The following is a 14,949-nucleotide window of genomic DNA, read 5'->3' as shown; positions in this document are numbered from 1 at the left end:
TTAGACTTTTATACATTTTAATATTTAGAACCTATTTCACTTTGGATTTTGTTGTTGCTACATAGAGAAATGCTGAAAATTATCATGGATTTGTACTGAATATTATATTCCTGAATTAGGAATGAATCTTCTCAGATTCTATGCTGAAACTATGGGGATTTTTAGGTAAACCAGGACATGAATTGTAAATGGGGTGCGTGCCCCCTCTTAGTTACGGTCTATGCCTTTCTCTTGTACTAAAGCCATTGTGAGCATTTCTAGAACTATGTCAAAAACACGGAGAGGGCATCTGTCTTTTATACCTACATTTACTCTGAAATCTTGCGGGTCTTGAGTATCAGAGAGTAACCAAAAGCACTCCATTATCACATAGCAATTCGATTTCTTGATATATAATGTTTGAAGGAACTTGGGGTTTTTTACCTTTGAAGACCAAGTTTAAAGGAGGAGGAGGTGGGGCGTGAGAACTGTTTTCAAGTTTTGGAAAGGCTGCCTTGTGGAATGAGAGATTAGAGATGTTCTGTTTGATCAGCTGGGGAAGGAAGCAAGGGAGGCAGAGGGAAAGGGGGGGAAAGGAGACGACTCAATTTGACTTGTTCAAAAGTGGAATGATTTGCCTTGGAAGCCATTGAGTTCTCCCTCAGTGAAGGTCTTCAAGCAAGTATTTCTCAAGGAGGTTGCAGAGGGGATTTCTGTGGGAAGGTTCAATCAGATACAGTTTGGTACAGTAGAGAGGAAAATGGATTTGGAATTAAAGGATTGTGATTTAGTTCTTAAGGCTTTTGTTATATACTCTATGACCTTGGGAGTCTCTTAACAACTGTTGGACCTCAAGAGGAAACCAAGTTATATGATGAACTTAAGAAAGTCATTTGCAAAACTAAAAATAGTAAATAAATGCCAGTGATTACAATTGGTTTTTTCCCCCCATTATTTTTAGTATAGTAATAGGAGTAAAATAAAGGAATTAGACCCAATGACCCTTGAGAGACACTTCCAACTTTAGGTGTCCATAGATAACTTCAACTCAATGTCAGATCTTCCAGTAAAAACTAATTGAAATTGTTCAAAAACATTTAAGATAAATAGAATGGCTCTTTCTATACTGATTGGAAGATACATATATATTAAAAGTGACCCATTGTGGGGCAGCTAGGAGGTTTGAATGGATTGAGAGGCAGGCCTAAAGATGGGAGATCCTGGATTCAAATTTGACTTCAGACACTTCCCAGCTGTGTGACCCTGGACAAGTCACTTACCACCCATTGCCTAGCCCTTACCGCACTTCTGATTTGGAACCTATACACAATATTGATTCTACGATGGAAAAAAGTGATCAGAAAACCAAGAAACAGACGTGCCACCAAATGGAAAAGTCATTTAATATGAAATCAAACTTCCACTCCTTTCCCAGAGATTGTCACACAAATTGACCAAATGTAAGAAAAGAAAGTTTCAAAGGCCACGCGGACAGAAATTGCTTGGTCTCCATAGTTGCAGTTGAATAAAGCAATAGCACATTAAAAAAAAAAAGCTCACACATGACAAAATGAAACAAAAATCTGCTTTACTAACAACTGGGGTTTGTGTGTGGGGTGAATTGTACTCTAACCACAAATGACTTGGTAATTGCTGTATTGAATTCTACGCACCAGTCAATACCAAATACTGAGTTGAAGTTTAAGATAGTGCATTATTTATATAGTATAATTTTTTAAACATTAAGGTGCCATTTTAAGTACTTTATTAATATTTATTACATCACACAGCACTTTACAGCACACTCAAAGGTAGCCCCAATTACAAATTAAACATGCATATTCTCTTTCCAGAAATATCAACATCTTCGAGAATGCTTATGGACACGGCAGCTGAAAGCCAGTTACCACAATCCAGTATGATTTTTTTTCCAAGTATGACACTTCAACACACTTTTGATTAAGTTAATAAAGAACATGGCTGCAGATAGGAAACATCTTATAAATATGAACAAAGTTTGAAAATGGCACTTAATTTACATCTCTGATCATTTTTTAGAGTCAATTATTTGCCTCTCTTACCTATTCCTTAACTCCTGAATCTTTATATCTACAATGGCTCAGTGACTGCAGGCTTCTGTGGATCTGCTTATGGGTGTCTGTCTATATAGCGATATATGTAGATATGTTATGTATATATACATCTACACAGACGCAAAAACATTGAATTTTCAGATCTTTCCATTTCATAGGAACAGAATGAACCCTGGATACAATGAGCCTGTGAGGATGGGCACATAAATGCCTGAAAAAGATGCCTATATTCTTTGTATAGCAAGGTGGAAACAATAGGTACCATCATTTAACACTTCCAGGGCCTGGTCCAAGTAGCCCAGATGTGGTGATATCCTGCTGATTTTTCTTTTTTTTTATTCTAATTCTCTTGTTCTCAATTGGGGATATTGTGGAGAATTTTGACTAGGGGAATGGCACAAAATTATTATACACACAGGGGCTCAAAACTGTGTTCTCCTTGGCATTCAATGGCATTCTGGGCCCAGACTCGACTTCCAAAGATGTTATCACGCTATATTTCCCATCTAGCAAAAGCATTGCAATGTGCAGACCCACAGAGATGACAGTTCCTTCATCTCTTAAAAAATCCCTCTACAAATGGTGCAAGGTGCCTTTTTCCACTGCTTGGTCTTTGGGCTGGCCCTGGAGAGCATCTGGATTTTTTTAGTGCCCTTTCACCCCATGTTTGGAAGCTCTTTAAGCCAAAACTGTGGGTGTAAAAGGAAGAAGCTAATATAACTTTTTGGAGTCTTATCACACATAGTCTAACGAGTAAGGTTGATTTCACTGCTACTGGTGTCATTTTTATTCTACAAATAGGGAGTAGTTCGGCCTTATTGGGGGATTGGTGTGGCTGCCAAACACATTTGGGTGTACAGCAAAATTTTTTAAACACCAGCACAGGGTGTGAATTGCCCAACAGCTGCTGACTTTGCTGGCAAGTTGGAGGCACAACTGTCAAAGTAATTGATTATAGGAAAGTTAGCCAGAGATAATGGTTAACTCCCTAAAATGAACCATATTCATAGTGAGAAAAAAAAGTTTAAATTAGGAGGCAGACAAAATTTTAATACTAGCTGCTTTTCTAGTTATAAATTGACTGGTTTTTTTTTTTTTTTAAGACATATTTAAGCCTATGTTGAATTGTATGGCTTGAGGAGGAACGGCTTTCCCAATGCAACTCATACCCAACCGTCCAACAGACAATTTGTAGCATCTGGTGATCAAAGCCACAATGAACTTCTAGGTCACTCAAAGCTCTTCTCATCTAGACAGTATTTTCATTAGTCCAAAATCTATCCTTTAGAGAGGGATTTGGGTTCCTCTCTGAGAACTGTTAAAAATAGAGTCCTGGGCAAGGGCTGCCCACAAATCTGCCATTATTTGTTCTTGGTGTCCTTGGAGCACCAAGCCAAAAGTGGACCAACCAACACTGCAGTGAAGTCAGAGGTATGGAAGAACATTTTCATTGAAGATGTGGTAAACATAAGGTTGGGCTGTATAATGGTTGGAGATCTGAAAAAAAAAATAGCTGGGAGAACTGTTGAGCTCCTAGATGCTGGGAATTATGCCAGCTTGAGTTTCTCATAGCCATCTAGGAAGTCTTCATCACTTTAATGAAAATAAAGGGTCCATGAGGCTCTACAAGAAGGGTCAGGTTCCAGGGTGAACTCGGGCAAACACTCGGCGATGACCAGCTCCTCTACTTCAGTCCAACACCCCATCCCACTCACATTTTCTAGTCAAGCTGGGAGCCAGAGAATCAGGGGAATATTAAAGACAAAGGATAGAAGGAAAATGTCTTTATTCTTCTTGCCCCTATTTAAAGTGATTTTTTTTTTAACCTAGTCTGGGGTTATTAGACATGAAGAGAGGCTGCCTAGAAAAACAGAAAACAGAAGAACCACCTGCCACTGGCCTCGCAAAGGAAGGGGGTAAGCCTGAAAAATCCCAAGGACAGTAGCTCTAATTCCCTTTGGCTCCAGAACAAGATTCCCTGCTGTGGACTCAAGAATAAGCTTCCAAGGGAAAATGCTTTGGTTAAGAGACCACCAGAGGCCAAGGGAGAAAACTTTCCCTAGTCAAGCTCCATCGCTTCCCTTGGTCAGTGCAGAGCCCACATACTACTATTTAAACATGCCATGTGTAGTGAAAACCTTAGTTTACCCCTGTCTACTGGAGGGGGAGGGCATACTTGATATGACTGAAAATTCTTTATCTTAGAGAAGTAACCTCCCCTTCTTTGGGAGATCCTTCCCTTTCCCTCTCACCTCTCAAAGAATGCACTCTGTCTTATCCATATGGAGCCTGGCTCCTTGAGTAAATGTCAATACCCTCTTTCTTTCTGCCCATGGAGAATTCTGGTCCTGCTTATTTTACACCAATGTTCTTGGTAGTCCTTGACTGGGTTACCAGAAAATATCTGCTTGATCCTTGAGCAGTGACAAAAAAAGGAGGAACTCACATAAACTGGGGCAGAAAATTAAGCTTCTAGTCCTGATAACTTTAAACCCATTACTAAGGCTATAAAACCTTACATGCCAAGGAGGATAAAAGGAAGGGCATATTCCCTGCCATCACTCACCTCTTACTTTCACAGCAAGAAGGAAAAGGCAACTAGGAAATAGGGGGAAGGACAGAAACAAAGACCTCCAAGAAGGCCTCAATTTTAATCCTTTGCAGTTACTTCATAGCTACTGAGTCTCTCAGGTTATGGGGGAAGGAAAGCTATAGATTCCAGAAGCTGTCAGATCTCCTCATTATGTGCTACCCCCCACCCCCCCACGAGAATACTAACTAAACGCCCCATACCCACTGGCCATGGAAACTCACTTCTACCTCTTCTACCTTCACAGCTCTAGGAACTGATCAATCACTCAGTGGGAGTTTTTATTTACTTAAGCTCCTCCTTTCCTTTCCAACACCAAGGTCTGGGAAATAATTAGCTAATATTTCTGGATCACTAAAAGTGAACAAAATCCATTTCCACCACCTACAAATAAGGGCAGAACAAAAGCAGCTGGGGCTAACTCAGATTCTGTCAGGACTATATACTGGCTGAAGTCTCCTGATCGTCTTTTCTCTTTACTGAAAAAGCTTTATATACATGGGTCAAGTAGCTCACTTACTATAGCTCAGCTTAAAATATCAAATATAAAACTTTACCATAGAGTATTCAAATTTTTCTATTTACAAGTTAATTTCTTCAATAAAAAAGTAAAAGATACAGTAATTCACCAACTCAAGTTTCATTTCTTTCACTGAAATTAATTCCACAGGAGTCATAGGACTCAAGGGTCAGGTGGGGAGAGGGCAATTCTCCCTAGGATAAATAAATATGTTTGTCCCAAAGGGTAGTCAGCAGCTCATCATTTTTTCTTTTCTGAGAGTCTTAGGTAATGAGACACTGTTCAAAAGAAGTTCTAAAGCTTTTAACCTTTGACAATCCAATCAGAAACAGAAAATGGTCCCATTCTGGCCTCTTCCTTCCTACCCTAAGTAAATCTCACAAGACAAGCTTGACCCCAAAAGATCTTCCAAGTGCTCACCCTTGATTGCAAAGAGAATATCACTAGCAAGAAACCACTTCTTTCCCTCTACATTTTTTGGGGGAGGGGCAGGTTTAGAATCATCATTTGCTAGAGGAACAATCTAGTACTTATGTGGACTAAAATATAATTTTTTAGCCTAATGGCAGTGAATAACTGTGGCATCGTTAGTAGGCCACATGGTAAGAACAGGCCATCCTTAAGAACCACTGAGGAGGAATGGTGCCCATTCTCCAGACATGGCAGCTCAAGAATCTGTCAGGTGAATCTGATAAGCAAGGGTTGGAGGGGAACGGAAGGGATGAGGTTCTATTTAAGTCCTGGAGGGGTGATGGGAAAGATATGGGACAAGCAGAAAGACAAAGGGAATGTCATCTCTCAGGAGCAGCATCTTGTCCTCCAGAGCAGAAATACCAGTTGAATTCAGCATGAATGTTTTGCTTTGCTGCAATCTAATCTCAAAAATGTTATGAGGGTTTGCTCCAAATATACACTGGTACTGCGTATGCTCATCCAGAAAGGGGCCAATTCCCAGCTGCTGGCATGCCTTGCCCCAAAGAGACCATTCCAGTTCCTTGTTCTACAGTGAAGTAGTTCTTTAAAACCATTAGGAAAAAATACTAAAGCCAGAGGATGAAGGAAAAAAGCGAAAGGGGTGGGGGGTGGGGAGGAGATTGTGTTTTAGAAATTGTTTTCTTTTTTGTTTGTTTTGCAGCAGGCCAGGTTGCTGTGGTTACCAGGTGATCCCAGCCCTCAGCTGAAGAGATAGGCCTTTGCTGGAGGGGGGTGGGTGAGGGGAGTGCTCCCTCCCTGGAGAAGACTGAACAGAATTCTACCCAAGATGGGCAAACAGCTGCTACAGAAATAGTGAGTGGTTTGAAATTCTGTAAACAATGCCTTAACCCCTTCCCACTCCAAGATCAGACAGCAGCTTGCTTGTGAGCAAAGAAAGAGCTTACTGTAAACAAAAGCAGAAGCCCACCCCACCTTCAGAGAGAGACCCCTCTTCTGGGCAATCAGTCTCCTTCTCCCACCTCCCCGATTTCTGAGACAACTTCGTATCTATTCCTACAGCCCAGAGTTCTGTGCTCAGATCTCTCCAGAAGGAGAATGAGTCTTCTCTGTTTGGAGCATTCATGAGAAGATGACCACTTATAGCACTGCTTGTGCATTGGCTGAGATGATGATAGACACACAGGTATGAGAGGATTCACAGAAACATTCATTTTGACAGAAGAAAAAGAGTCCGTCGCCCTGCATTTCTCCTCCGAGGCCAAGAGAAATGATCTATTGCACCCTGATCAGCAGTTGTCATGGATACCATGTAACATTCAGCAGTACTTCTCGGGTGTCTGAAGTTAGAGAAACTCCACGTAGTTCTCTGGGATTAATCCTGTCTTCCCATTCAGAGTTCCCTCTAACCAGCCAGGCTCCTGAGATGGATGAACTGTGAAAGAAGGGAAAGAGGCGATGAAAAGAAAAAAGGGGAAACATTAAAAAAGTTCCCTAGCAAACATTTGTTAAGGGCCTATTATGCCCAAACATACTATATATAATATATGAATTTATATATAAAATATTATATAATTATGTAAAATGTATTTAAAGGTGATAAATACAACCATGAATAAAATAAATTATAAACATAATATAAATACAATAAATAACACAAATAACTATATAAAATATATAAGCATATAAATAAAGTGTATAAATATATTTATAAATGTAAATAGTATATAAATATATAATTTCTAGGTGCTGAGAGAGCCATAAAGAGAAATAAAACCTAGTCTACATCTGTAAGGAGCTTGAAATCTAATCACTGGTATTACTATCCAATTCAGACCTACATTAATTTTTCATGTGCAAGGCAGTGGTTTGGGGGATACAGAAATGAAAAAACTCTCCTTTTTGACCTTGAGGAACTTGGAAGCTATGGAGAATGGGGATATAGCATATATAAAAAATATCATGCAAGCCTGAATTTAATAGGAATAAAGAAAAAAATGGATTTCACTTCTGAGTATTAGGAAAGTCTCCAAAAGAGGAAGGGGTACTTGAATTGAACCTTGAAAGGAGGGGAAGATTTTAACAAGAGGAGATAAGGAAGAATGATTTCTGGTATGGGAGATGTCCTGGATAAGTAGAGGAGATGGTTTTTCCAGTCTGGGGAAAGGACATGGACACCTGGAGTTCATGAAGGGAGGTAATAATATGTAATTAGGCTAGAAAGAGAAGTTGAGGGCAACTATACAGTCCATGCTAAGGATACTGCATTTTAGTCTATAGGCAATAGGGTTTTGAATAGAGTGGTGAGATGGCCAGGCTCATGCAAAAGGAAGTTCATTTTGGTAAGGGTGTGAAATGTATTTAAAGGGTGAGGAGAGAGTTACTGGTTAGTGATAAGTATAATAAAAAAAAGGAACAAGAAAACCTTTTCTTTAAATGCAAAAATGACACATTTTCATATTTGTAAAATGAATTTGTTTTCTATGTTTATTTTAATAAGGTGGCGGGGGAGCAAGAAGGAGAAGCATCAATAAAATATTTGAAAAGGTACACAAAAAAGATCAGAAGGAAGTTCTGGAGATAAAGCCAAGCAGGGCAGCCCTGAAACTAAAGTATTGAATTTCTTATAAACTTGGGGGGGAAAATCAAGCTGCAAATATTAGAGATTCATGGCTTCATATACAATTCTCCTTTTCTGTTCTTTGTATATAGACATGTTTATTGATGTGTGTCAAGGTCAGAATAACAAAAAGTAAATAATTAAAATTCCGAGGCAAAAATATAGCATTATAAAAAAATAGAAGCTGCACTGAAAAAAATTCAGAAAGGGAAAGTAATAGAGGAATTTTGTTGGCTTCCATGTTAAATTTAATATAAGTACATAAATTTCTTTAGAAGACTATAAAAGGAGTTCAGTTTCTCATGTAATTAGATGTTCTTACTTGATGTATATTAAAATGTTTGTATTGGTTAAGTTCACAATATAATAATTTTAGTGAAAAAAATAAAGAATGGGCTGGGTGGGGTGGTGGTCAGCTCAGTGGGTCAGTTGATAGAGAGCCAGGCCTGAAGACATGAGGGTCCTGGGTTCCAATCTGATCTCAGACACTTGACCCTGAAGCCATCACTTAAACTGAACTGAAGTCCTCTTTCTGCCTTGGAACCAATACTTAATCTCAATTCTAAGGTAAGGGTTTAAAAAAAAGAAGAAAAAGAATCATATGGGAGACAATAAGATTAATTAGGAGGCTATTGGTTAAGTTCTAATGGCAGCCAGGGGGCACTTCAGAAAGAGTGCCTGCTTTGGAGTCCGCAAGACTCATCTTCCCGAGTTCAAATCTGGCCTCAGGCACTTACTAGCTGTGTAACCCTGGGCATGTCACTTAACCCTGTTTGCCTCATTTTCCTCATCTGTAAAATGAGCTGGAGAAGGAAATGGCAAACCCCTCCAGTATCTCTGCCAAGAAACTGGCAAATCAGGGTCATGAAGTCAAACAGGATGAAACAACAACAATGGTTCCTGTAGACAAAAGGAAAGGGACCTGAAGTAGGATGGTGGTAGGGGGAATGGAGAGGAGATCAGTGCTAAGAATGCTATGGGGGAAGCCTGTGTAGGGCCTGGCAAATTAGATAGGAGGGCTGAGGAAAGAGTCAAAGATGACTCCTGGTTTCTGAACCTGAGTGCTTATTTCTATATGCAGTACCACCCATCTTTGCAGAGAAGTTAGGGGAAAGTTTAGAAGGATGATGAGTCCAGGCTTGAACATGCTGAGTTTGGGAAGGAATCCCCACCCACCTCCAGGATGGTTCTGGCCAGAGATAACTCAAGTTATTTATAAAGGGTATTCCAAAAGTCTCGGTTTTAGTACATTTTACTGACTTTTACTTTTTTATTTTATTTTTTTACTTTTACTTAGACACTGTCTAAGATTTTCTGAGTGAACTGCAATGCCAATTCATTAGGGGTAATTGCTGAATTGTTTGTATCGATGAACCCTAATATCTAGTCTGAATACAGTTCTATGGTCTCCTTCCCAGCTATTCATTTAATTGTTCCCTTAATCTTTACCTGTATTTGTTCATTTCCCTTTTAGTCAACATTTGCATACTCCCTTCTCCTTTGTGAACTTCATTCAATTCAATTAATTTCTATTGATCTACTTTTAAACATTCTATTTCTGTTATCCCCTTCCCTAGCCAGAGAACTAAAAGGGGGGAAAAAAGAGTTTAGAAGAACCAGGCCACTCATTAAATGAGTCTGATAGTATAGCTATGTTCCACTCATCTCCACCCCCACACTTCTACAAAGAAAGCATGATTTTATCTCTTCTTTCTGGCCAGTTCTGGTCATTATAAATAACACTCCCTCATGAGTCAGGTTTTGCTCTTGTCATCTATCTGGTCATTGCATTCTCCACAAGAATTTATTAAACACCTATTTACATGTCACTATGCTGAGAACACAAAAGCAAAGAAGGTAGAGTCTCTGTCCTCCAGGACTTTCTTCTGCTCTCTGGAAGTTCCTCTTTTCCTTTCTTTTCTTGGCACCCTCATAACTGAAAGCCCTCCTCTTCCTTCTTTCAAAGCAAAGTTCAAAATTAGTCTTTACATCTCAGGGTCACAACCTTCTCTGCCCTTATTTGGTTGGCTTTGACTTTTCAACTGGCACAGAAGATACAGTCTAATTTGTGACATCACAATCAATCTCTATGGAAACCATTGTGGTGATGAAAGGATTATATAAGCCTTGTTGAATTTGCAGAGTAGCCAAAAGCTAGAGGAAGGAAAGAAGGAAGGAAGAACTGTGAAGGGGATATTGATGTTTCAGCACTGATTGTATAAACCTCACTCTGGGGAGAGAGCAAGGGCATTCATTTCTTGTCTATCAGGGAAACTCTAATTTTCTGAGATTGTTTTGAGGGAATTAAGTTTCCCCTATTCCCCTCCCCAGGCTAATTAAGTGACTTCCTGTACTTGTTTTAGAAAACTACTTCCACTCCAGGGCTACCATATAAACATGGCTCTGGCTTGGGAATGGGACAGAATATGAGAGTCGAGAAAGCAGATAACGGGGAAAAGTGTGGAGAAAAGGGGAAAAAAAGAGGTGGAGCTGTACCGAGATTAATAAGATCAAAATTGTCCCAGCCTCTTCTAGATCTAAATTTCTCTTTGGAAGAGAGAGGGTCAAAGCCTTCCCCTCTATCTCCTTCCTCTGGTGACTCTGCCATCAATTCCCTTGCACAATACTCAGATACTGAACTCTGGGAAAGGCTCCAAAGTAGCTGCTGGGCTTTGGACTTTTGTCAGTATCTTTAAAGAGGAAGTAGGAAAAAAATACTGTAAGAAAACACTAAACACTAAAACTCTTAAAAAAACACACAAAGGAAAAAAAAATTCTTGGTGCTTTCAATACTCCCTAGCACAGGGGCCTCACACTTAGTAGGTGCTTAATAGTTTGTTTAACTGAAGTTACTAGGAAGACTTGAGTGCTACTAAATATCTTACTATCTAGATCTCCAATGATAAAGATACTGAAATCCAATCCATACCTCTATCACAAATATTGACTCAATACTTCACATCTAGCAACTGAAAAACTTCTAAGATCAGTACCAACTCCCATTACAAAATAGAAACCTAAATCTTCATGCCAGGATTCCTCTTGATGTTCAAGTTATCTGCCAGACTTGTACTTTAAGGGAATTTCCACTTTGAGCTGCCCCAAATGTCATGCTTCATTTTATTCTCAAGTCCCTAAGTTTCAACATAATGTAACCTCGGAAAACTTAAGCCCTCAAACAACAAAATCCTTGACACCTAGCTGTGTGATCCTGGGCAAGTCACATCACCCCCACTGCCTAGTCCTAATTGCTCCTCTGCCCTCTTTGCAGAGATGGGTGGAATACTGTATATACTATCAGACTCATTCAATACACAGTATCTATTCTAAGAAGGAGGGTAATTGTTTAAAAAAATCCCCGACAAGACTTCTTATCCAGACACATCTTAGGGCTGTAGATCTGGAAGGAGACTTGGAGGTCACCTAGTTCACTCTCCTAATTTTTTAAATGGGAAAATAAAATTATCTAAAGTTCTACAGAAGAAGTAAATATTTCTCCTTTTTTTGTTTTACTCAAGTAACTGATAAATATTTATTGAGTACCTACTTACTATGAGTCAAGGAACATACAGAAATGCAATTAGGAAAAACTAATCAAATATAAAATTAGAAAAGCAGATTCTTTTTTAATATTACCTATTTTCCTCTTTTTTATATATATCGTTAAATATATGTAACTATTGACCCACATTCCTTTGTTTCCTGATTCTGATTCTGCCTTCTTCTGCCCATCCTCCCCTCAATAGTTCTTGCATTGATGTAGAGATGGGAAGAAAAGCATTCTACTTCTCTGAGTAGTTTTGGTTCCATTCTCCTATTTTTGAGGGACCAAATGTTCTAGAGGGGCAGCTAAGTGGTGTAGTGGATAGAGCACTGTAAGACATTTTCATGAATTCAAATGTGACCGTATATGTTTACTAGCTTTATGTTCCTGAGCAAGTCACTTCACTCTGTTTGCCTCTGTTTCCTCATGTGTAAAATGAGCTGAAAAAGGAATGGCAAACCACTTCAGTACCTTTGCCAAGAAAACCCCAAATAAGGTCACAGAGAATTGGACATGACTGAAGAAACAATGGAATAAATGCTCTAGCATGTGTGAAAGTTAATTTTCAAAGTTAAGATTCAAACCCAGGTTCTTCAACTTGGTGTTCTGTCCATCATCTCTTGCTGCCTGAACCCATTTCTTTCAGGCCAATCTCTTCAACATCAGCTATTCAGCCCTGTGTGCTGATGCAATGGCAGCCTGGAGAAACTATGGTAACAAAAAACTGAAAGGATTAGCAGTGGACAAGTGAACCCCAGGAGGAAAGCTGACCTACTGACTGGGACTGGTCCTAGATGCTCTTCAACAGGTGCCATCTTGGATGGCAACATTCTGCAGGGGGTTCATGCTAGTGCTCCTACATCTAGCTACCTTTTATACTTCCCCCTTTCCTTATTTAAACCTGAGTTTAAATCCAGGCTCAGGCATTTACCTAGCCCTGGACAAGTCATTTAGTCTCTGCCTCAGTTTCCTGAGGATCAAGAACTAATGAAATAATAATTTAAAAAGTGCTTAGCAGAGTGCCTAGCACTTAGTAAGCATGTTAGCTATCATCATTATTATTATCCTTCAAGTCCTGCCAACTTCATGGAAGTATCCCTTGTGATTCCAAAAGATCTTCACTTCTTCCTTTTCTAACCTCCTACAAGCCTTAGAGAAGCAGTGGCAACATAGGGAGAAGTACATTGGACTAGGAGTCAGGAAATCTGGCACCCAGTCCTGATTTTTGTCACTTACTAGCTGTGTGACCTTGGGCAAGTTGCTTCTTTTCACTGGGTCTCATTTCCTCATCTGTAAAATAAGGGAATTGGACAAGATGACCTCCAAAGTTCCTTACAGTTCTGAGGCTGTCATTTTCATTTGCATCCTTGTCACTCATTTTAGCATTTGGTTATTAACAAGCAATGTTCTTAGCTGATTTTAGGGTGTTGCCTTAATCTGGGGGGAAAGGGGTATGACCCCCATTTTGTGAGTGAGTAAACTAAAGCAAGCAGACGTTAAGTGACTTAGCCAGGGTCATATAGCTACAATTGTTTGAGGCCAGATTTTAATTCATATCTTCTTGACTCCAGGTCCCCTGAGCTACCTAGCTGCCCTGACTAGATTCAAGTTCTTTGAGGGAAGATGGACAATCCATGTAAAGTAGCATCCTACTATTCATAAGATCAATTAATAAGAATTTATTATGTACCTACTATGTTTGGGTTACTGTACCAAGAGATGAAGATATAAAGGAAAAGCAAACATTCTAAAAGGGCAGACTGATTATAACTCAGTACATACAAGATTAATACAGATTAGATGGGAGGTAGTTTTAGAGGGGAAGGTTTGAGTTGGCAAAGGAACTAGGAAAAGTCTCCTGAGGAAGATGCTGCTTGAATTGGGTCTTTAAAGAAGCCAGGGATTCCAAGAGACAGAGCTGAGGAACTCCAACAGAGTTTATAAAATAATGTTTTCATCCCCACAACGGTTTCCATAGAGATTAACTGAGAAATCACAAGTTAAAATGCATCTTCCTTGCCTTCTGAAAAGTTGAAGCCAACCAAATGGGGTCAGAGATGATTGTGACACTGATATAAAGATTAATTTTGAACTTTTCAATGGAAATATGAAGAGGGAGGTCTTTCAATTATGAGGGTGCTAAGAAAAGGAGAAGGAAGAAGTTCCAGAGAGCAGAAAATAAATTTAAACTTTGTGAGCACCAGAATTATTTGATTTTTGGCACTAAATCCCTCAAACGTGGCATTGAAGCTGGCAAATTGTAGGTTATTAATTATACCTGTTGCAGACACAATGAGAACTATATAAATAGAAAGTGTACCATCACTTCTGTCTCTAGAAACCCTTATACATTGCTTAATTATAACTGACCCTAAAGAAGGGATGAAAAAAAATGTACTTCTTCCCCTTCTTTGCATAGTGTAAACCTCAAACTTGATTTTTTTTAAATACTTACTTCAGGGGGGATTGTATTTTAATTTAAAATCTAAGAATTTTTGAATTTTTTTTGTTTGAGATTGTATTTTTATAAAAATCCAAGAATTTTGTTTAAGATTTTACTTTTATAAAAAAAAAATTCAAAGATTTTGATTCTGTTTGAGAAAAGATCTTCAAGAAAGAAGCTTGAAACTTTTATATCCAGAGAATGAACTGTTGCAGAAAGATGCCGAAAACCTACACTTCATCAAGAAGATCAAGAATGAATTTTGGATGTGATTGATTGGACTGAACTTTTGATTGAACATTTATTGTAACTGTACACATTTATGCCAAAAGGGACTGCCCCTAATTTGGCTTTCTGTCAATGCGCCTAGCAAACATTGGTTTTGCTTTCTTTTCTTTTCTTTTCTATTTCCTCTCTTACTATTCTAATTTCTCTTAGAAAATTGAATATTGTGCATATCTTTAGTTAGAAGTGAATTTAGAACTACAAAATGATTATGTTAAATGATCAATGGGGAGACTAGTCTCCCAATGATCATCAGGGGGGATTGTAAACCTCAAAATTTCTTAGACTTATAAATGTTGGAAATTTCACCATTGGGAAATTTCATACTTGAAAAATTTCCTATTGATAGTGGGTCTTGGCTATTGGAATGTGAACCCCATTGGCTTGAGAGTTTCCTCCTCCTCCCTTCTTAAGATTACTTTAGGACAGAAACCTTTTGCCGA

General features: G+C 38.9%; 1 protein-coding gene across 4 annotated transcripts in view; it reads right to left on the bottom strand.

Annotated features, from left to right (window-relative positions):
* Positions 1–1,358: 1,358 nt before the first annotated feature.
* The window catches only part of ARHGAP26 (Rho GTPase activating protein 26), a 577,883-nt gene continuing 564,292 nt past the window's right edge, over positions 1,359–14,949 (bottom strand). For 2 of the 4 annotated variants that reach the window (XM_007473809.3, XM_007473810.3), the window contains 2 exons: positions 13,015–13,068; positions 1,359–7,049 (listed from right to left, as the gene is read on the bottom strand). In XM_007473809.3, the coding sequence (XP_007473871.1) occupies positions 6,961–7,049; positions 13,015–13,068 (143 nt within the window). In that variant the 3' untranslated portion in view covers positions 1,359–6,960. The remainder of the gene's footprint in view (positions 7,050–13,014; positions 13,069–14,949) is intronic. The other 2 variants (XM_007473811.3, XM_003339558.4) reach the window with 1 other exon arrangement.

This window comes from Monodelphis domestica, chromosome 1 (genome assembly GCF_027887165.1).
Source record: "Monodelphis domestica isolate mMonDom1 chromosome 1, mMonDom1.pri, whole genome shotgun sequence".
NCBI lineage: Eukaryota > Metazoa > Chordata > Mammalia > Didelphimorphia > Didelphidae > Monodelphis > Monodelphis domestica.
This window is presented reverse-complemented; position numbering and strand designations above follow the sequence as displayed.